We start from the raw sequence: 23,985 nt of genomic DNA, 5'->3' as shown, positions 1-23,985 counted from the left end.
GGCTTGTTATGCTGGTTGCTATGAAAGCTCTGCGAAAGACAAGAAGAGCTATGAATTGTTTTTGGGGAGCAGGGTAGTGTTTGTTTATTGAGACACATGCCTAAAATTAATGGTCCATAAAGACTTTAAATCATGGACTTCATGGTGTTGCCATCAGCTGATTCATAAATGAACCCTTTCCTTTCATGCTTTTATCCTGACTCGTTCCCTGTTTCTCTGTTTAACACTCAAGCCAAAAAAGCATCTTTTAAAAAAAAAAACTGGAAGGGAAAAAAGTCACCATTCACAAAATCGTTCCCAGTGAAAGGGTTACTTTTATGTGTCTGTGTGCTCAAACTTGGCTTAACCCACAGCCTGTGTTATAAATCAGGACTTAGCTCCAGCTCAAATAAATGAGATCTTGGTTTCCAAGAAAAACTGAAAAAAGCTGATAAATGACGTCCGCGGGACAGCTGGTTCTCCGTCAGCGCAGCACAGCATCTTTAGCCCTGCTTCTGTTATTTCAGAGATGGATCAGTTTGCGTTTCAAAACACATAATTTTATGTGTGACAAGTCTTTCTGGATTATTTTCATGTTGATTAGGCGGGATAAGTGTTTTCAACTATTTCCAATCAGGAGAACTGTGTAGAGTGAATATAGCGAATAGACAATGACATTTGAAAAACACGCCCTTCCCCAATGTTAGGTTTTCTTTCAGCTGTATGGGATTGATGGTGTGGTATTTAGTCTGGAAGCTCCCCAGCAGTAGATGTGTGAGTGTATGTGTCTGTTTGTGTGGTGGTGGTGGTATGTGTAGCTTTGATGCTGGATCTCACTCTTCACGTACAGATTAGATAAGCTCTGGCAGCAGCAGTAGCAGAGACTCAGAACGATATGGACACCTTTGGACCTTATCACCCGGTCCATCACAGACTGAAGGGACCAGGAAGACATAACACAGGTTAGGGGGAATGGAGAGAGGGCAGCAAAAGACAGAAGAGGAATTTTAGAGAATTCCTTTTCCGTTTCTGGAGCACGTTTAGCCGAGTTCTGTTAGGCCGGTTCTGAAATACCACAGCAACATATTATTTAGTACACTAAAATAGCATGTGAGATTTTTTATTTTTTAGTACATCCAAATGCATGAGGTCCATGCTATTTTCAATGGAATATTAGAGACTATAAAAGCACTAAATACTACAGCAGCACATTGCAGTGAATTTGTGACACATATAGGAGACATAGGTGGCTAAGGTATAATGTTAAGCACTATATTTTATAGGGTTTAAATGTATGACTTTAATTCGCAAAGTATTAAAATTGCTTTATCGAGTCATCTGAAGTGAGGAAGTGAAATAATGTGCCAGAAAAGAAGCATACCTACTATTATTTACAAAAAACTTAAATAATAGAGAATAGGTGAGTGTATTTGTGTATGGTATGGCACTTAAAAATACTTTTAAGTAATTAGTGACCAATATCGTTCAAATCACAACAAATACTCTGTCTTTGAACACTTTTGATTTGAATTTTGACTTGAATTTCAGGGGAGTTAAATCGCAAAGGTTCACCTCTAAGAACAAACTCTTAGCTGTGACCGTGGGCAGCTGTTGTTTCATCATCATTTCATTCACAAAAGAGCCTACAGAGCTGAGTGAGAGATATCATTAAGTTACTGTCCTATGAGGAGCAGGGAGCTGACCATGCATGTGAAGTAAATCCAGAACTGGAGCATGTTTGAATGCCTGTGAATGTGAGATAAAAAGCCCTTTGAAAGAAAGAGCATAGATTGTGAATGGATGAATGAGGTAAGTGAGCGAGGAGAAGAGTGCTCAGAGTAGAAAAGCGCCATATAAGAACCAGTCCATTTAGATCCAGCTGCGGGGAAGTGTGTGGGTTTGCACAGCCAGTGTTAAATATTCAGATGTTCATTAAATCTGTGTTTATTCATGCAAATATTTCTGAACCCTTTAACTCTGGACTCTGTGCTGTTTAAAAATCCCGTGTCTGCCACGCAGATACTTCTATTTTCCTGTAAACCCACTCGAAGCTGAGACTGGGAACTAAATATTTACTTTATTGTTTTAGTTTGAAATGAATGTACGACCGCAGACTGTACAAAGAAGCAAAAGAAAAAAAGTAAAAATTCTTACTTCAGGACTTTGTTTTCCAAGGGTCATCTCGGCCAAATTACCCATTGCGCAATTTGTTCGCGTTATTTCCAGCGGCGGTAACAGGAAGGTGCGGGCTCTTCTCGCTTGTAGCTGCTGTGAGCGCTTTACTTGCTGTTTCAGTCTCCATCGTCAGGGGTCGTGCCTCAACAGGACAACGTGTAAATGTGTGACCCCTGCTTTAGCACATTTACTGATTCAAGCTCCCGCATCGCAACTCTTCAAACCTCGTTAAAAACAGATCATTTTAGAGTATGGTGTGCTCCGATCAGAAGTGTGAGATCGACCCCAGCAGTCTTATTTATTAGTTACACGTAGAAGTATGACGCAGAAGCAGAGTTTCCCTCAAGTCCTGACACGGAAAGTGTAAAATAACGACCGCATCTCGTGCTTCACAAACCTGACAGCTTTATTAAAACAAACAGGCTGTAAGTAAAATCTGGAAATACGATGTTAGGTCGTGTTTGCAGCCTAAAAAGAGCTCCACCTCTGGCTGAGAGCGCACAGAGTGGGCGGTTAAAGCGCCGAACACGTCCGTGCGCACGCATATTATGGACTGCAACCTGCTGATTCCTGTTAGACTCTGACACTCCGCCTGTGGGAGTAGGTGACTGTCGCTGAGAGCGCTTCGAACAGTTTAAGGACCCAGTGCGCAGCTTTGGAAAAGCCATAAATCCAGGCGAGTAGATATATCCGCTGTAAGTAACATGGCTTCTGTCAGAGGAGTTGTTCTTCTTCTGGTAAATGTGACATCAGACGGTGTCTGTTGACCGACTTACTGGAGCGCTCAGAATTAAGTTTCACATGGTGCACTTTATCCTGAAGGAGCCAAGCGCGCTACGGCGATCAGAAATGAAAGCTGGGCCGATACTATTATGCGCATTTTGCTTTGGCGAGTCTTTTAAATGGCTTGATACACGATTCTTTCTTTGCTTTTGATCTTTGGTTGCCACAGATCACAACGCGCCCGGACGGACTTTGGTTACCATTACGCGCATTTTTACTTTCGGATAGGCGACTGAAGCTCCAAGCCAGCCACTCTTGGGACTCCGGAGAGCCACTGAGGGACAACACCATGACCATCCGCTGGCTTGCCTTGGTCGGATTGTGGTGGAGCGCTTATTACTGCATGTTCACAGTCGCGGGGAGTAATTATTCACTGGATGGGAATAACGAGGTTCAAGCAGGTTTCACCCACCGGCGGCTGAGGACGCATGAGAAGAGGGAGATGCAGAAGGAGATCCTGTCCATCCTGGGGCTGCCCCACAGACCGAGACCACATTTGTCAAACGGAAAGTACAACTCCGCTCCGCTTTTCATGCTGGACTTATACAACACTATATCCAGCGAGGAGAAGAGGCAAGTGGAAAGCAGGTTGGAGCGATATCAGGCCATGCGGACGACCCAGAGCCCTCCCCTGGCCACATATCAAGAAACTGCCTTTCTAAATGATGCAGACATGGTGATGAGCTTCGTTAATTTAGGTAAGTTATTGAAACAAAACAAAACTTTTTCATCTGTGATTTTTTTCTTCTCTGTGCGTAATTGTGATTGTGTTGGGTCTATTTTATATGAGACCGAACAGGTGTTTTATACAAGCAAGTGAAACTTGTGCCTGGGCAGACCGGAGGATAATTAGACAAAATAAGAAAACTTTATCGGAATTTAATGCTAAAAAAGTAAAATATAAAATAAAGGGTCATAACTTGGCTCTTTTTATCTCATCTACTTTAAACTTTGGGGTTACAGCTCTCAACACAGCGCGACACACAAAGCAGACACACAGTTACGCACTTTTATCGCCGGATAATGAACGAACCCATTGTGCAAACCACAGGGAGAGCAAATAACAAACTCATCTACTGTGCGGTTTGAGGAAAAACTGACGAGGTTCGTATTGTTTCTGAGTAATTTATTGTTACACGTCCTCTCCCTCCGCGTAAATTCGCCCTCCTCAGCTCATTTATAGGACCGAAATTCTGTGGTCAAGTCTTGCTGTGCAATCTACGCCATGATTTATGTCTTCCCGGGAAAAATAAACCTCGTATTCTCAGCAAACCATCAACCACCACCGCTGGCGTGTAACACACACACACACACACACACACACACACACACACACACACACACACACACACACACAAATATAAATATATATATATATAAGGCTATTCTTGCCGTTGACCTCCGTTACAGCGAGTTGCGGTTACTGTGCGTAAATCGCGTCGCGTTGTTTGTGTTTCCCAAGCAGCTTTGTCTTTAATTAGCTCGAGTGATGATAAAGAGGAACACTTTAATCATAACGGGTTTAGGACATAAAAGCTCAAAGCCTTTCCTTCCATTAGGAGCTGTAGTGTTTACTGGGAGACTCTAAACAGAGCGCCTCAAGATAAACAGACGCGCTGCCAGAGTCAGGCGCTGGTGGAGAAGGAGGCTTAAATCCAGATTGATTGTCCTTTTTTGGGGGGGGGACTCGCTGCATTGTCATGATCTGGCTAGGAGAGCAGTGGGAACATATCACTGCAGAAGAATGTAGTCTTATGGCTTCACCCCCCCCCCCCCCCCCCTCACTCAAACTTTTCTTAAAACAAATATTCCTGTAAATATTTTTACCCCGCACCTTTCTAAACCATTTAACAGTCACTCAGTACCGCAAACGAAGAAGTGAATTAGGTTGGAGTGACTGAAGTAGAGCACTATTCTCTACTTATTGTACCTCTGAGGATTGGTGTTGCAATTTTGTAGTGATGAAAACCAGATATTCAGACAGGAGGAGGCCGTCGTTTTAGTCTCATATATCGGAGCCCCTCTTTTGGCTTCTGTGGGGGGAATGCGATGGTGTTTGTGCGTCTGTGGCTTTGGTGTTCCTTTGCTGTGCGAGTGTTCGGTTTATACGCCCGTGTTGTTGCACATCTGGCTCTCCACTTTGATTAATCATGTCCTGTCCATCCTTTGACGATTCCCTCAGATTTCTGCGGTGACCAGGGGATTAGGTTGCCATCTCCTCCAGCCGTACACAGAGTCCTAACCGCCCTGGAGGAGGGATGGCTTCCTCCCTGAATGTGATTGTAATTAATGTTGGACAGGCCAAGGCTTTCCATCTGCTTTGCAAATAAGGCCTTGCACGACTACCGTGTGTCGTCGCCGTCCGATTAGTTTTTAATGTGTCTTTTTTGGGGTTTTTTTGGGCGATTGGAGCCATTTGTGTGGTGGATTCTCTTTTAGAAAACTATAGTAGAAAGAAACACTTCTGGGTGGTCCTTTTGTGTGTGTATTTCAAAAGTAGCCCCAGAAATCTGGATATCATGTGTGGCCTGAGTAAAACTACAAATTGGAATCAAGATTAATGAGAGAAAGAAAAGCAGAGAAGTCAAACAATCTGTCTGAAAGGATTTGAAAATGACAGATTAACAGACTCGGGTTCAGCCGAGCTCCTTCATCTGACAAATATTGTTAAGTGAAACACACTGTAGCAAGATCATCGGTCAAATTAAAGAAGATGACATGTGGTTTACACGGGTCACATGGTTTTCAAAGTGGATTCACCTGTTTTGAAACCAGCCATGTGTGCAGATGTACGAATCACAGAGGTGAAAGCGCCCCGTAGCAAACAAAACAATGACAGTGATTTAAACTTGGGTCTGAGCTGATGGCTTTCACAGCCAACCGTGGCAGCAGCACAGATAGATGTCTCATTCTCAGAGTGTATTCTCCCGGGGGCACGGACAGATTTAAGAGCCCCAGCGTTACATTCGGTCTCAAATACGCTCTCTGCAAACCATATGCCTCCTCACACCCCCACCTCTGCGTGATTCATGTACACTTTGTGTTTGGTCGTCCATTCTCCCATGCCTTCATCACTTGTTCAGAATGACCCACTGAAAAAAAGAAGAAGAAAAAAAGATGTGGAAAACTTTAAATTGGGGGGGAGGAAGCAGAAGCACATTTTCCAGCTGCTTTTTCATCTTCATTCCTAGAGGAGCGCGTTCATCACTGTTTGCCTTGTGGACGTTCTGCTTTTCCACTGGGGTGGAGTGAAGCGACACTGTGTGCCGCGTGACTCACCCTGTGCGACACTCTGCAGCTCTGGACACGTCCTGATGCACAGAGAGGTCCACAGGTGACGGTCGCTCTGAACAACAGGAGTCGGGGGTTGTTAGAAGCACTTGTTTCACGTGTGAAAGCAAGTGCTTCTAATCCTTTACCAGCAAGAACTATAAAGAGTGTTCATCCTTTAGTGTACAAAGCTATGTTTTCCACATTCACATTTGCAGTGAACTATTAGAACTATTAATATTTAGTGGGGGAAAAAAATATGACCTACTGGACTCCTCGGTAAATCTCTCACAAGGTAGTATATTGTGGAGTAAGTGACCAGTATTGGTAAAGCTGCATTCCAGTGGAAAACAAATACAAGAGGTCATTGCTCACTCAATTAATGAGCGGTGACATATTGCTGAGCAAATACCCAAAGCCGCAGTGACGGTTATAATAGTCAGCAGGGGAAAATTTGCTATTCCTATCAGGTTTGATTTTTAGCGGTTAGGCTGTTTCCTGGTGGTTATGGTGAATGAGAGATGCACAGAAACGCCTTTGGTTTCATGGGTCGCCGAGCAGGAACGAGAAATGTTGTTCCTGTGTCATCTTCATTTAACTGTGATGTGTTTGTGGCCGACAGACAGACAGGCAGGCAGGTGCGGAGGTCTCTCTAAAGCTTGGCATAGCTCTGCAGGGCTTCTGTTTGTCTGCTGGGAGGCACCGAGGGGAAGGTCCCATAATAATCCTGGAAAACCCCCACAGGGATTTTGAACCTTGTTTGACTTTTTCGAGTTCTAAATACCCTCTGATGCTTTGGAGGTGAGATGAAACCTGTCCTCGGAGCTACTTTTTCTTCTAAGGCCCAAGTTGCTCTTGTTTTCTCAGGATACAAAGCATCCAGATAAGATTCATTTACATTTAGTCACGGGCTGCTTCGTCAAGCAGATCACAAATCAGATTTTTGTGGTTAGATTTGGGAGCACAGAGGATTATGTGTGCGTCTCGGGGGAAGATTTTTCACCGGCTGGCTAAAGTGCAGTTGAAACCACGTCTTAATAATCTGCCCTTAATACTTCTTGTTTGTATCTACACTTACCTTTGACACATTTATGCTCACCGATCCATTCTATACAAGATGTAATTGAAAATAAGCAGGCTTAATAGTGCAGTCTGTTCATTCTAGTTGAAACAACAGCTCATCTAGAAAACCCACAATCAAAGATGAGAGGTGCCCATAACCTTGAAGGAGGGATGGGATTTAATCTTAAAATCTGAGTAATAAATTGTCCAACTTATATTTTTATCAGGGTTCAGATCGATTTTTTTATATGTAGTGTGGAGAGTGGCTATTTCGATGCACAGACTGCTCATCGGTGTAGCAGAACTTAGAAAAAAGTACACATCAGATCTTCATCTTGGAAAAAACACGTGCAGCTTTTTGTAGACTGCATCTCTAACACTCTCTGGAGGAGGTCTGAAAACAAACAAACAAACATGACATCTTGATTTAATCTTGGTTGCATTTAAACTTGGCATTTTTCCCGGTGTCCAGAAAGCGAAACTGCACATCTTTCCCTCGAAGCTCGAATGTAATGAAATTTCTTTCTCCCACCTGTCTGTCATCGCTTCTACCCTTATTTTCTCTTTTTCCCTGTCCTTTCAGTCTCTGCACACCTCATTGCATGGTTATACCTGAGCTGTCACTAAGCAAACAGCCAAGCGTTCACCTACCTCCCACACTTTAAAGGCAAACAAGGCAGAAAGCTTTAAGAAGTGGGTTTTGGGGAGATTAGCCGGGTTCAGACAGCCCTGGGCTTATTCTCAAATGAAGTGCCCTTATTAAATGCCTGTTTTCCTTGTCTTATGATGCCTGGCTGCGTTTCTCAGTGCCTAAGCCCAGGTAAGCCACTTCCTCTGCAGCAGTACGTGTCCCAGAGCTCCAGCATGATCAAATAATTAGCTGGCTTCGATCAAAGAGTCGATTGTTTAGGGCACGGACTGTGGAAAATTGGAAAATTTTCACTAAATTGTCTTGAAACACTTCCTGCAAAGCCAAAGGGACCAGAACAGAGGACCACCCATCACTTTTCTTCAACTTTGAGAACCCCGTAAACAGTATTAGCCAGAAGTTAAGCGAGGAATTCAAGATATGCTAGAGTGGAATAAAAGCTCTTTTCTGAAACATAAACTTGGCAGTGAAGGCCTTCCTTCAACGGTGAGAAAAATTACATAGTACAAACCTCTGTGTTTGTTTTCATCTGTTTACAGTATCAGATATTTCACTGCCACAACAAATTCACTTGAACTTGCGATGATGTTCAAGAATGGCCCAAGATATACAAATAATTCTGCTTATTGAGTTTCAGGGTTTCAGCGCGCTTCTTTTTTCTCATGTTTGGATTGAGTTGGTTGTTGAGCGCTCTGGCAAAACACACAGCTGCCTCAAGAAACAAACAGGGTTGATGGGGGAAACATGTCTGGTTAACGAGATTATGTCTTTTCCAGTCAGGCTTCATAAAAAAAAGAAGGCTGTCATAAAAAGATGGAGTGTTACAGGACAACTCTGTTGAACGTCCTAGGAGAACATTTGTGCACATTACAGTGCTGATGAGTGCGTCTCCTGACTGTATTGTGCTCGGTAAGAGGATGTACACACACAATCTCACACACACTCATCCACCCCTCGATAATATCGCTCCCTCTCACGGCATGACTCTCAGGCTTGAAGAGATGGCAGCTGAGATTTGGGGCTCCCTTACACCTCTTCCCATTTTCCTCCTTTCCCCTCTGCCTCCCATCCATTTTCATGTCTTCATTGGGCATTCCACTTCGGAGCGATAGAGGCGTGGGATGACGGAGTGTGACGAGATAAGGAGGTGATGTGCAGCGCACTCCCTGCCGGTAACGATCTATTGAAATGAGCTGATAACCCCGGCGGAACATCTGATTGGGACTCGCTGCTCCCATCTATCACCTCTGCGTGCAGGCATGGAGGAATTTGTTCTGTTTGCTCTGCTGTGCTTAAAAGAAAGTGACGCCAAGCTCCGCTCGCATCTCTCACATCTGCGATTCCTCTCCACGTCTATCTGTCTTTGCTTGTCACTTTTTAACTGTTTCGTGGTATCTCATGGGGTTTGCGATGCGAGAAGAACGCTGTATTTAAAACCCCGGAGAGAAAACACAATCACTTTCATTGCCTCCTGCCTTTTTTTTTTTTTTGTGCACATTTTTTAACTCCTGCGTCACTCTCCCGAGGGGGGCTTTAAAACTGTCAGGCTTTGTGTCATGTTTAAGTGTCTACAAGGAGGAGATCATTAACCAGGAATCAGGGTTTTGTGCTTGTGTAAGGCTGAGTTTGTATGTCTGAAGAGTGTGAACATGAAAGAGACGGACAAAGGAAAGAGGTGAAGATGCAAGAACACGTTTCACTTTGTTTTGATTTATGCATTTCTCCAATTTCCCCAAGTTTGTAGCTACAAATAAAATAAAAGTAGAAGGGGAAGAAATGGCATCCAAAGACAAAGACCACAGCTGCACCTTCAGCTCAAAAATAATGTGAAAACATTTAATTCTATCAAATTAGTCAATGTTCCCTCCTTAAATCAGGCCCTCACCAATATAGTTCACATCTACACTTGTGTGTAGTAAGAACTGGCTGGTTGGTTTTTTCCTGCTGAAATCTCAACTCAGCATGTCCTTTTGTGCCCAGTAATCTCCATCATCATCATAATGACGCCATCATTTACCCTGTCAGAGAGACTCATTCTTGGCTGACGGGAATGGCGTAAATGGTGACGGTAAACGTTCCTGGTGTCACATTCTTCTGTGACTCCACTGGGAAGCAAGGATGTATCTCCGATCAATTAAAAAAATGGGAACAAGGAAAGGAACAAAAAGAAGAAAGGGAGACCCACAGGCTGCTTGCAGGCTAGCACCATTATAAGGAGTGCGTAAATGCATTCATTATTGCTTATTTATTCCACAATAAATTGCTTTTCACTGATATTTTAAAAATGAGGACAAAAAAGATTTGTCAGTGCAAGTAAGATTTTAAGACACACTGGCATCATTTCCAGCCCAAACCAGTTTAGTCCAGTCAAAAATATGTGAAAAGTCACTGAATGGACTTTATTTGGACATTTGTGACATGCAAAAAAAGACTATAAATAAATCAAACAAAATAAATAACAATTATAATTATTTTCTTCTTTTATCTTGATGCTGATTTGTTCAGACGTCTAAAGAAAAAATAGCATCAATCTATGAGGCTACCTCTAGGTTTTGCTGTTGGCGTCCAGGAAGCTGTGGTTTCTTCATGATGGTTTTCCATTAACACCAGTCTCTTTAGATCTTGTTCTTACAATGGACACGTTAACAAGAAGTTTAGCACCTTTTTGGTGTTTTGCTGATGCTCTTGGTCTCTTGTTTTCTGTTTTTTTTATTTCAGAATAGAGTGCAGTACTTTAATGGACTTAAAGAGGACTGGTAAAGTCCTCCGTAATCGAAGAAGTCTTCCTACCAGCTTTTATGTGTTTCTATTTATAGCATGGAGCACCTATATCCCTGTTAAAAACATTAGAAAATAGGTTTATTTTCTTGTGTATGTGCATATGTTTGTGTGTGAACATTTAGAAACGCAAGGTCTCTCAACAACGATGAGTGTGTCGGGGTGGAGTCCGTTCTTCAGGGTTAGGGTCAGGGGTCGCGACATGAATGTAGCAACGCAAGTCTTTACAAATACACAAATACAGACTCGCGCTTTCACCGTGAGTGTCTGCTCTGGTAAACAGAGAGTATTTGAATGTACCCTTTAGACAACTTGGAACTCGAACTTCATCACACAAGATGTCTTCATCACACACTGCTGCCCGTCGCATGTTCCCAGGCTGGGTGTCTCTCTAAAGAGGACGTGCCTGAAACAACAACCACGAGTCCGCAGTGAGAAAAAGGCCCCATATGACCACCGGTGCTCTTGACCCTTCTGAGCAAGTAGCCTCCCCTTTCTGCAGCGCCGCTGCTGACAAATTTACGAGCCCTAGGCTGACCCACGGGCTGACTTTCTAAACACGATACTGACAGGAAAACAGTCAGAGACAGGAGAGATGAATTGGGGCGGGGAGGAAGAATAAGATGAGAAAAAAAAGAGTGCAAAGGAGGAAGGTAAGCAATAAGTGCTCTCGATATGCTGTGCACAACATTTTTGATTTAAATCTAAAATTTCTTAATCTAGGCATCTCTACAGAACGAGAATGACAACGGTGGGTCAGGTGAGGAAGAAGAAAAAAAGAGCAAAGAAAGATGGGTTTAATCTTTTTCTACAATCAGTTACAAAAACATTTTAGAAAAGAAAAAAGTAAAATGATGTCTTTAAATCCTAAACGCTACAAATTTATAAGGCATTACATATGTGCCACCAAATCGATTAGGCCAGAGGTTTAGATCCTAAGTGAGGCCACTCATAGAAAAATGTATCCATTCCTCTTGCCACGAGGCAGTTTGGATTAAAGGATCTTATCACTAAGGATGTGCAAGGGAAACTCTGCCCAGTGCTTCCCCCTGTACTGACACTTTGCACATATCTGAGCCGCCAGTCTCCTGGAGACCTTATCTCAATGTTTAAATGTCCAGTATGAATCCTTTTGGAAGAGGAAGTCTCCCATTTGTTTTGTTTTTGTTTTTTTTGTTTTTTTGCGAATAATATGCTCCGATCTCCCTTCATCCAGGTTACGTGACGTGTGTCCAGCCCATGTCTTTGATGACGCATTCCTCTCTCCCTGTTATCTGTATTTCACATCCAAATAAAAGAAAAACCAGCTGCATAGAGGCAGAACGTCTCAGCTTAGTGTTGTGCTACAGAGATATCTCTAGGAACATGAAGGATATGAACCTTTAGATAACTCCCGTAACTGCAGTAAATGTTGGATTCGTGCACCACTGTGAAATTATGAGATAATTTAAAGTGGCCAGTGGGAAGCTGGGGAAAGTGTTGACAGTCATTCAGATAGTCAGACTTTGTGACTCGCTGTCTTATTTCACATATTTTAAACACTGTAGCATATGTGGCGTTTCTGCTCCTGCCCATACAAGTTGAGAGTGCACAACTTTCCTCAGTCTGGACACTTTTATTAAAAATGGCACCATGTTTCCTCCAAACTTCACACAATAGATATGAGTGAGGGCGACAGTTATATTACACAACTGCGCTGTATAATAATACTAATAATACTTTTTATTTGGGTTTTCAAAACACTCAAAACCACCTTAAGAATGAAGGCAAAAGCTTGTTAAAAAATGTAATAAATATTTAAGTAACTTTTTTTAAAAAATGTTACTAACATGCAATTGGTTTCCTGTTTGAAGCCATAAGCTTTCTCTCTGAAGTCCTGAAAACGCCGAAACATTAGAAGCAACTGTTTGCACACTGAGCAGTCAGTGACAGCGCGAGCTATTACACCGCACTGCACTTTAATCAGATTTCTGAGGCGTGTGGTTTCCTTTTGAGGTATTGCACTTCCACCCAGTGCTTTAATGATTCGTTTAGGCCACGAAACATCCTTCCATGTGGACTAATTTTGGGTGGTTTTCCACTCTCTGTGTGCGTGCACACCCTGCTAATGATTTTGCTTCTAAAATCATTTATTCCAACAGCGAGATGAAAACACGTGATTAGTATGTAATCTGTCATTAAAACGAAAAAAAGAGCATAATCGAGTATGCTAATTTCCTTCTTTGATCACTGCGGTGTTGATTATTCCTGTAACATTTCGCTCTCTTCAGTTTTCACTTATGTCTTTTTTTCTACAGCTGTTTGCGGTGACAGCATTGATCACTCTCGTGTTTGTAGCAGTGTGTTGCACATTTATCCATGTGTGTTAAAGGAAGTTCCCGGCGAGCTTCACTGAAATGATAAAAGACTGTTTCGATGTGAGTTTCTAAACGTTCTCTGCGAGCTCAGATAAAGTGGATGTCATTCTGCAGCGCTCTGCTGACACTGTCGACAGACCTATTATTAGAAACCTTGATTATTTTTCTACCGATTTTCCTCAAGGCCCACCTGCTTTTTGAATATCCAAGTATCCTGTTACCATCGCTGTTTTTGGAGCCATGCCTGTGTGTAAAACAAGCAGTAGGTCTTACATGTAAGTCGGCCCGGGGGGGAGTATTGAAGCCGGCCCAGACTGATTTATCAGTGGATCATGTGCTCTGCCTCTAAGCTGCTGAAATGCATTGTGGTCACCGTGGACCTTCCAATGGGAATCACACTGCGGTCCGACTGTCTTTATGACAGACAGAGTGGAGGGAAGAGAGTGAGAGAGGTGAGGAGGGAGCGACATAATGGAAGAGAAGATGTGTGGAGAGGAAGAAAAAAAAGGGAGGTGTTCAAGTGGGGAGTGAAAATAGAGTCCCAAACATCATCACGGGGCGAGCTGGCCTTCTACCTTGTGGCTGTGGAATGCAAAGCCACCGATATTTTGCCTTCTCCTTTGGAAACAGCTGTGTTTCCCTTTTTCAAAGATATTTTTTCCTTATTTATCGGATCCCTGAGGAGGGATCCATCTCTCAGCTCTGACACCGGCTTCCTCCTCTAAATCTGGGACCAGACACACACACACACTTATATGCGCACACACTCACACGCATGCACACCTGCTGCCCAAAAGCAGATTTTAACGGCAGATCACTATAGCAGGCTTTTTTGCTGCTTGTGCTGCTGCACGTCTATAAAAGGCACACACACATAAATATAGGCAGACACGTACGAGCAGGAACACACAGCAACCTGAAGATGACGGCTGTGCAGACTACACACAGTCTGTGCAATTAGACCTCAGAAAGCCAATAAAAGGGGGGACTCTTGACAGCCGCCGTCCCTTATAGACACAATCTAAATAAAATGGGGCCTGGTAATAATTCAAAGCCACTGAAATGGTTTGTTTTGCTGAAAATGGGCCCATCAAAAACCGCAGGAGTTCGTCTCTGTTTATGGAATATTCACTTAGCACCGAGTGGTGGCCAATTTAATAAAGCAGCAGAGGGAGCAATTTCTGAGAGGGTCTGTGGTCACAACCCAAGAGGAAGACCATAGGTAGCTATCATCATTCATATAAACCAAAGAGGAAGAGCCAAAACCAAAGAGGAGCCGAGCATCAAGGACAAAGAGCATTGCAGAAAAAAGGAACAAGATCAGAGGTTTCTTTCCTTCTTTTTCCCTTTTCTCAGTTTTTTTTTTTTTTTTTTTTTTAAACGATCATGGCCTCCGTTTGCTTGGGGTCGCTGATTTCCCCAATAAATATTGACTTTAATGGTGTCTTTGAAAACTATTACTGGTCCACCTGTCGTTCTCTGTTTGGGGATCTCATTTCGCGACCAGGCAACAGCCAGAGACGTTTTTATTTTCAAAATTCGCTGATAGATTTGCAGCAGTCTCATATTTTTTCAGGACGCAGTCACGGACTTAAAAAAACGCCCTCTCTCCTGGCCAGTGAAATGTTTCCCCCTGTATCTAATGACAACCAAAGGATAGCCAGTCCTTAAAATCAGACCAGCTTTAAATGGAGCATCTTTTTGGGTGCCATGTACTGCAGGATAAATCATCCCAGTGCAGGATTGTTGCAATCTCAACCAGCGATGTTTGGTTGAGTTTGTTCTCATGTTTGTGTCGAAATGAAATGACTTGATTAATCCAAAATAAAGGGAGAAAATTCTTGTTTTTGAAAGGCCTGCCTTGCACGCATTACGGCTTACGGTTATAAACCTCACGTTAAACGTGGTTGAACTGATGGATGTCAAAGTTAAGGCGACTTCAGTTTGTGCGTCCTACTTCCAGCGAGGCATCCAGCTCCTCCAACCACAGGACGTAACCTTGTGTGAAGACCGCTGATCACAGTTGAACTGAAGTGTAGGCCGCCATTAGCCTGACCAGAGGCTGTTGTGACAGCTGCGTTAGTATAGAATTACATTTTTTATTAACATCCTATAAAGTGGGGGGGAAATCGGCGGGGTTTATTTTCCAGCTCATTTCTGTCCTGATTTGATGGAATTTCCTTATAAATGTAAAAAAGATGTTACACTGTCTTTTGCTGACAGCTCATTGGCCTGAATTGGTGTCCAGTGAGAAGAACACTTGTTTTTACAGACTTTAGGGGAAACTGTAACTGGCCATTAATTTTGGCAATTGTTTGTAGCCATTTCAAGTATTCAAATTGACGCCAATGCTGTTTCAAGATTATAGATGTGGTTGTAAGGGGTGAATGTGTGTGCATGAAATCCCAAGGCTTCTTTGTTACACACAAACACACACACGCACACACACACATATTTGTCTTGTAAATCCTGTGAGGTCCCTTTTCCTTAGCTTTAAAAACGTCATATTTTCAGTCCAAGTTTTCTTTATATGCAAGAGCTTTAGCAAATTGCAGATTTCCCTGGAATTTGCAAGCAGTCTTTTTTTTTTTAAATGTGGCGTATCTGATTATCTCTAAGCAATGCTCGCAAACCTCGCCTTGTTCTCATAAATTCAATCATGATTCCAATCCGTAATGGTCAGCGTAAGCTGAAATAATATCCCGATTTTTAAAAAGTGATTCTTAAAGGTTTTGACTGCAAAACTGTGATGTGACACTTTCCAGATGTATAAATATGTGAGACTATAGCACTCTGTTCTCCATCCGCTCATCCAACTCAGGGTCCCATAGAGCAAGAAGGCGAGCACATAGAGACAGACAACCATTCACACCTATTATTAGAATCACCAATCAACCTAACCCCATCAAGGATGCAGAGAGAATATGCAAACTCCACACAGAAAGCCCCGGGCAGATGGTGGGTTTGAACCCAGGACCTTCCTGCTGGGATGCAACAGTGCTAACCACCACTACACCATGTAGCAGTTTGTGTTATTATATGTTCTATTTGATTTTATGAACTGGGATTATTCAGGAACACGAGAGATTCACTGTTTAATGTCCTTTTGCATGGTTGTTATTTATCCACCACCACATACTTTTTTGCTAACTTGCTAACAAATGTGCTCATTCATGGTATTTGTAGTGTAGATGTACTTGTAGTACTAAGTTCTAGTTGGTGTCAGGGTGACTTAAACACGATTTAGCTGCATCAACATCTTGCTACACTGAGCAGATGGCAATAGAAGTACAAGCAGTTTAAGGTACACAACTCTTTTAGGTAGGGGATGTGTGTAATGTTTCATTCAGATAAGGCTGAAGAAGTGAGCTATGGTAAGTGAACAGGTTACCGTGCTTAAACTGCATTGGGTTTTGTTAAATTGGTGGTTGTATTTCAATAATTGCTTAGATAATATGAGATATTACGACCTGTATGTAATTAAGGAAGGAAACTTTAGTAAAGATATCAGACACAAAACAAAACGTATAACCTTTAACTCTGTGTGGGAGCTCACATGTCTGAAATAGAGTACTGTTAGTAAGCTGTTTGGTCCTGATCGGTCTGGTCTCAACTTTAGGGGGAATTTATTGTAAGAAATTTAGCTATAGTTTTGTGTCACTGCGACAGGCTGGTGACCTGTTCATGGTGTACTCCACTTCTTGAACTATGGGAGCTGGGATAAGCTCCAGGATTCCTGTGAACCTGAATTGGATAAGTGGAAGAGGATGGATGGATGGATGGACGGTTTTGTGTCTCTTGCGTAAACACTCCTTTGATTTGGAAATATCAATGGAAGTATTCTGCAGGTGTGTAATAAAGTAAGGAGAAAGACTTCTGGAAACAGCTGGAAGCAATAATTTTGTGAAACCTCTGATTACAATCATTAGTTCCCTTAATCTGCCACAGACCTTGTCTTTATATATTGTTTATTTGTGATGGATATGAAATTATGGAAGAAAATGAACAGGGGAAAAGAAAAGCATTTGGTGATTTTGGAGATGCTACCGTGCACCTCCAGAGACTACACCGACACAAACAATATGTTTTGAATCCGGTGATGTTGCATTGTTGATGGACTTTTTCAGACTTTGTCCTGTGTGCAGAAAAACATCTGGTTAGTATTTATTTTCCATAAAGAACTGGCTTTAAGACTTTCATCAGATTAGTCTGAGTTCAAATGAAAGTCAGTCTGTCATGCTGAGCTGTTAAAAGAGATCCGCAAATGTTAGAGTGACCAACCAAGTAAGACTTTTACAGAACAGTGCTTAGGGTGCACATTTATACATGAAACCAGCCGTGTTAACATGCCATCAGCATAACCTGTAAACTTCTGCTGCTTTATGCTCGGCTGCATTGCAGTCTGAGTTGCCTCATATTGGTTTTTCTAATTTGTCTTTTGGCTAACTATTACCTTCTTTTCCCTAATCTATATCACTTTACCTTGATAGTAGACTATACTTTCCTTTAAATTAACATACATTAACTTGTAGAACCGTAAAGTGCTGTTGAAAAGAACTACAGAGAGAAACACAGATAATCACATAACCTTGTGGTTTTAATGAACCCTACATCCGTGCTAGTGGGTTCGCATCTTAATCCTGACAAATTGTGCTTGAAGGGATGGAAGAAAATCTCCTACTGACACACAGGTATGACATATCCAGCTCCTGGAGGACATCTGGAGTCTCCACAGAGAGCTGAGTTTTGAGACTGCTACCACTCAGCTGTCAGTACATTGATGGAAAATACTGATACTGCTCAGTTCAACAGCCATACCTCGGATATCTATCTGTTAGCAAAGCCCCAGCAGAAGAGCAATTACAGCAAATTATCCTTCTACCCTCAGGGTTAGGGACACACACACACCCACACACACACATGCAAACCCACACGTATTTAAAAAATCTCAAAACGACAAAAGATAGATGTGTATCCAGTCTTCATTTTATCATCTTGTATGGAATGCAGCACAGTGGTGATGGAGCTTTGGGATAGTGGGAGCAGAAATCAGATACTCGGTGGATAAGTGTGAGTTTGTGTGTGTATGTGTTTGTGCGTGTCCTGGGACAGTATGCCTGACATTACGTGTCATGGTTTTGGATGGGTTTTTAGAAAAACCCAAATGGTTTTTCAGGGATTATGTGGAAGATGATGGCTGTAGAAAAATGTGATTATATGGTTCAAATGGGGCCTTTGTTCCTGGGGATGTCTGTCCAGTGAGATCATTATGTACTGTAACCTGTGGGAGGTAATGGAAGGGGAGAAGGCTCGATATCAAGGCCACTGATGAATGTGCGCCTGTGTATATGCAATAGCTAGCTCTCTCTGGAAGTGCTGTATTATTTCTACAGTGTGTGCTTTGCCATTCTAAATCAGTGGATGTGTCCTATCATTGTTTAAGGCAGTTAGTGTTTTCACTTTTACCACCAACTAAGAACTAGTCTGTTAGTGACAAGTAGTGACTGTGCAGATCATATGCAATGTAAAATATGTCTGTATCTATTGTGATGTCACCCACTGGTTTGCAAAGTCCTTTGTTGAAGCATCAGGATGAGTATTTCCATCATCTCCATGTTTGATCTAACTGTGAAACGGCATATTCACTGGCTAACCTCTTGTCAGTCTCAAGGCTTTAGCTAATGACGATATCCTGAAATGACCATAATTTACAAAAATATACTCAGTATTTTACTCAGTCCGACCAAAAATGAGTGACTGAGCCCACAAACTCATTGGAAAGTGTTTGCAGAGATCACGTCAGAGTGTTGTTTTCCCCTAGACTTCCATAGGACTGCACGTCTTTTTGCAACTGCAAGTATCACCCCCTGGTGGCTATTAAAAAGACATGCATTTAAGGCACCTTTCAGACCTGGAAGCTTCATCTTTCGATTCCTATATGATCTAATAAAAAGTGCTTGAGGTGACTCGTGCTGTGATTTGGTACTATATAAATAAAATTACATTAAATCTGTCTTTTGTGCTGTGTATGGTGCAGACCAGAAATCAGGAATAGTTTAACTATAGCTGTACATAGACTGTATATTTAATATTTATTTCATCAAAAGACTTAACCACAGACTTCTTTTTCTGTTAAAATAGTCGCCCAAACAACAAACCATTTTATTTGTCAGATTATACATTAAAAATGATCCAAAAGGTACAGCACCACAAACACAATCGAGAAGTCCACTTTAGTGATTTAAATTAGCTGACAGTGAAGCCCACCTGCCTAACTTTTCAAACTTTTAACCCTAACTCTTACCCTTTACCCACTAAAAGTCTACTAGGAGTAAGCCTCAAGCTTTTTTCTGAACTGAACAGTTTCTGTGATATTTCAGGGCTGCTTATAGAACAAAAGGACTTGGTTTGCATTAGAAGTTTGTAAGGGGTGGCCTCTGTTTACCCTTGCCGCTACCATTAATATTCTAATGGTCATCAAATCACGTCTTTATTGATTTATAGTCAGGTGTCAAAACTCACTATTGAAGGTACAGGGGAGGTCGTCAGATATTGTCTTTAACAGGGAAAGAGTTCAACTTCAGATTCTTAAAGTTCAATTGAATTCAGTTGTATTTTTACACAACCAAATCACAACAACAGGTGCTTTATATTCTGAGGCAGACCCTACAATAATATATACACAGAAAACTCAACAATCATATGAGCAAGCACTTTGGCGACAGTGGGAAGGAAAAACTCCCTTTAAACAGGAAGAAACCTCCAGCAGAGCCAGGCTCAGGGAGGGGCGGCAATCTGCTGCGACCGGTTGGGGAGAGAGAAGAAAGACAGGTCAAAAGCCATGCTGTGGAAGAGATCCAGAGATTAATAACAAGTATGATTCAATGCAGAGAGGTCTGTTAACACATAGTGAGTGAGAAAGGTGACTAAACTCAGTCTTAAAGGCAGCCAAGACAATAGATAGTCAATAATTGTAAAGCTTTGATATGCTAAGTAGCACAATTCTCTTCTGAGTTCTGTTTGGTATTATTTTCTTCTAAGACTCACAGCTGAAACATATCGTTACTTAAAAAAATCCCTTAAGACGTGTAGATTCTTACTCAAACCTATTCTCAATAGTTTCATATGTGCCTGGGCCACTCCAGCACTAAATGCATGCCCTGGCTGTCTTCACCCATCTGTCAGCAACACTTAACAGTAATCAGTAAAGACTAATGTGTGAAAATCACTTTACTGATTTCTGTTGGACACACAGGGTAGAGCTGTTGGCTGCTGTTCTCAGTTTGTTAATGGGGCTTGACTGTCTGCAAATGGGCTGGACTCACTGCCTCATACCCTCGCTATGGATGAATGCTGCTGCCTGGCCCTGAATTCGCGCACTGTTGACTTCGGCCACTGCGTGGGTGGGTGGGGGGATATCTGATATTACATGTTAGTGTTGTTACTGCGACACATTAATGCCGCTTCAAGGCTGTTGTTCCTGACCAGTGGTGTTTTTGTGATGTCATAGGACTGCTGTTTGGTGCAGACGACTGGAAAAATACTAAAGTGAGAAGTGCTCACAGCAGGGTCCAAGTGTTGGTGAGCCTGTGGTGAATGAACGGTCGAAACACAGGGCTTTTAAGAGTGGGCTTCTTGTCCCTTGTCAAACCAAAAGCAAATGTCGAGTTCTTATTTTCAGACTTTGTGGACTTGTTGTTATTTTTTGAATTTTTATTATTTGTTTGGTTTCAACCACAGGTTTGGTCAGGTTTTTGGAAAAGGTCGAGGTTTGGATTAAAATAGACCCTTTCACAGCTTTGACCATGTGTTAGAAAAGCCTTCTGGCAGAAAGCCCTAAAGGCAGTTTCGTCCAAGTGCGGTCTCTCTCCCCAAGTGGGAAAGCCATTGATGTCACAACAGCATAATTGGCCAGATTCAATTAAATTAAAAGACCTTTTATCATAATATTTTTAATGCATCCATGGATCTGTGTATATCTCAGTGCCTATGCACATATAATTATCTTGCCTGGATGTGTGTGAGCCATTTTTTAAAGGTCTAGGTGTTGTGCTTACATGCATTGGATATAAACTGGCGCTCTTGCCAGTGGCCCTTGGCTGGTCCTGTGGCGCTCAGCGTGTCGGCTTTGATGCAGGGTCAGAGGGGAAGATCAGAACACAGGATGAGTCTCCAAAGACATATACACATGCCCTTGCTCAAAGCTGATGATGTCTCCCGGCGGACCCCTTCATCCATACCTCAACCCCAAAAGCTGCGCTGCCAGCTGCCCGACTACAAAGAGCCAAACTACTCAGCAGAATGCAAAAACAGCTCCTGGTGGCAGCCAAGCATAATGGTAACACCTCAGGCCACTCATGCTGCTTCAGTGTGTGTAAATGTCCTGAAAGCTGCCAGTATTCTTCTGCTGTACCAAAGTCAACAGATGTCTCAATGTTTTATCTTTCCACACTGCACCGGTGCCAAAGGTTAAAGAGTTTGAGGCATAAAATCTGGCTTCAGCCTCTTCAAAAAGACTGGTGTTTACAGCATAAAGATTTCCACTTAATGAGATGTTTTCTTTCTGAATGAAATAGTGGCAATCGCCGAAGAGAAACGTTTCCCGAAAAAGTCAATCTGACAGGCCAAAGCTTTAATTAGATGAGAGCTGGGAGAAATTAATGATAAATAGAAGGCATGGACATATCTGATGTGTCCTCAGAAACCATCAAGTCTGAGAGAAAAACCAGACAGATTATGGGCTGTAATTACATAAACACAGATGGATTCTTCTCATGCCTTGCACATCCAGATCATTTTTTATTGGTTTAGCTGTCCGGAGTCTTTAACAATGTTGACAGGTTCTTGGTGTGCAAAAATTTAAAGGGTCATTTTGAAGGGTGTTTGTGAAAATGTCCACACTTTTTAATCCTCCTTATTCACTCTATCTGTACTTCAGTCTCTATTTCACTCAGATACTTTGTAGCTAATAGAAAATAGTAGATTAAAAAGGCTTTTTTTGTTTATTTTTACAACGATTTACTCTAGTTTTGTCATGTTTTACACACCCTTCTGGATGTTTGTGCCCAGCTTAGTTTAACAAGGTTTAACAAGGGGGTTCTCTTCCATGAGAGGAAAAAGGCAAGCATCGTCTGGTACCTGAAACAGGACTACCAAATGACAGCATTGGTTATTTCCTTATGGGATGAAGACTCAAAGTAACTGGGTTGTTTTTTGTTTTGTTTTTACACATGTGCATTATGGAACAGGCTTTTCATGAAAAGTTAAATATACAGATGGATGCAAGCAGTAGAAAAGAAACACTTAAAGGTCTGCTATAAGCAGCTGATGTTAGCTAAACTGGGAAATGAAGGAAAATTGGACGTGTTATTAGTCTGCGTAAGGCCCTGTGTGGCTGCTGCTCAGAAAAAAATTAAGCAGTCTTGCATGAATGGAGCTGTGACAGAAAACATCATAGGACTGAGGGTAAAATCGCTCACACAAAGGGTCTCAAATGTTTGAAACTGTGAGGATAAGAAATAAAAATGTTTAAATTGGCACAACGAACCAAATTTCTCTGCCTGTCATCAACATGGTAAAATCTCAGTGAGAGCCTTAATAAAAGATCCCTAAAGACTAGATTATCTGGGTCACAGGTGCTCTGCTCTCAGTAATATTGTAGGACGGGTTATAGCATGTAAGGCTACAACATGGAAAAACTGACGATGCAGTTTTGATTCAGGATGTCTTCCTTAAATATTGTGAATAAGAACTCCTTACGTGCTCGATAACTTTGAGGATAATAGCAGAGTAGAGAGAGAAGGTGGTGGCTGTCTTGCTCGGTGGTTGGAGGACGTGTAGAAGGATGTTGGAGGGATGTGATAGAGGCGGCCGTCAACCAGCTGTCCTTCAGAGGGATTTGCTACGTGGCATTTAGAGTGTGACCGCTGACCACAAACTGGACAGTCCCTATTTTTGTTTCCTTATGTTGAAGAACAGTGCAGTTCTTCAGTCAGTGTTTATACTGTAAATTAGGCATGTATCGTTATCGCAGACAAATATCGATTTTGCATCTGCCGATATTGATCCTTTTTGACCGATATCGGCATATAAGATGATAATTACCCGTCGATGCTGGCTGATATTTATCTGATGTGTCGCATCCATTTTGCCCGAGGTAAATGTTCAAAAAATTAGCTGAAGGGCTAAAAAACAGATCCGTGGTTTAACAGTTGGTGCGTCCATGGTATGGGTCCCATTTCTTTTAGTTCTTAGTTTGCCGTCGTCCCTCTGCTCATGCAGTAGATTTCCTTCTCCTTGTTTATACTTTCTTCTCCTGCTGCTCTCCCTCACGCCTTCAAATGTGGTGTAAGTCCGCAAACGATCACTTTCTTGGCAGATGAATCTTTTTGGTTTTTTTAAAATCTTTGTGATCATCAGTCATTGTCAGATTCAGATTTTCTCGTCATTTATTCGCCTGTTTGTCCACTCGTGCACCCCGGCTGTCTCCCTGCACGATCAGCATCTGGCTCAAACTTTCTCTTGCTAGAATTTCTTTCGACACCTTTTCCTCTTTTTCCTCCTTTGCTTCTTAAAGGGATGCACGCCTTGGTTTATAAAAAGTCGGTCTGTCGGGATAAGGAGTCAGTCTCGCATGAACGGCAGACTTCTTTGGTCTGTTTTTTCAAGGGATGAACTTTTGCTTTCCAAATTTGACTTGGAAGCCTGATTCAACAGCTGTTAATTTGAGTTTTTATGCAATTTGGAGCAAAATTATGTAATGAAAAGTATCTTATGTAAGAAAGCATTTCTGATGTAACTTGATTTATTAGCCATTTCAGACAAGTCATAGTCACAAAGCCATTACATAACAATTTATTAGATATATGCTAATAATAGTTTTCAAGTGTAGACTGTGTTTGTGGACCACACGGCTGCGTGTGGAAGTAAGAG

At 42.0% G+C, this 23,985-nt stretch overlaps 1 protein-coding gene across 3 annotated transcripts in view; it reads left to right on the top strand.

Moving 5' to 3' along the window:
• The first annotated feature begins 2,687 nt into the window (after positions 1 to 2,687).
• bmp6 (bone morphogenetic protein 6) overlaps positions 2,688 to 23,985 on the top strand; it is a 48,699-nt gene continuing 27,401 nt past the window's right edge. The window contains exons 1-2 of one of the 3 annotated variants that reach the window (XM_085287491.1): positions 2,688 to 2,830; positions 3,107 to 3,635. In XM_085287491.1, coding sequence (XP_085143617.1) covers positions 3,227 to 3,635 — 409 coding nt within the window. In that variant the 5' untranslated portion in view covers positions 2,688 to 2,830; positions 3,107 to 3,226. Of the gene's footprint in view, positions 3,636 to 23,985 lie in introns of all 3 variants that reach the window. The other 2 variants (XM_085287490.1, XM_085287489.1) reach the window with 2 other exon arrangements.

The sequence above is a fragment of the Mchenga conophoros genome, linkage group LG9, assembly GCF_057382185.1.
Source record: "Mchenga conophoros isolate Kocher_MC1m ecotype Shallow Benthic linkage group LG9, M_conophoros_male_GT1.1, whole genome shotgun sequence".
NCBI classification, from domain to species: domain Eukaryota; kingdom Metazoa; phylum Chordata; class Actinopteri; order Cichliformes; family Cichlidae; genus Mchenga; species Mchenga conophoros.
This window is presented reverse-complemented; position numbering and strand designations above follow the sequence as displayed.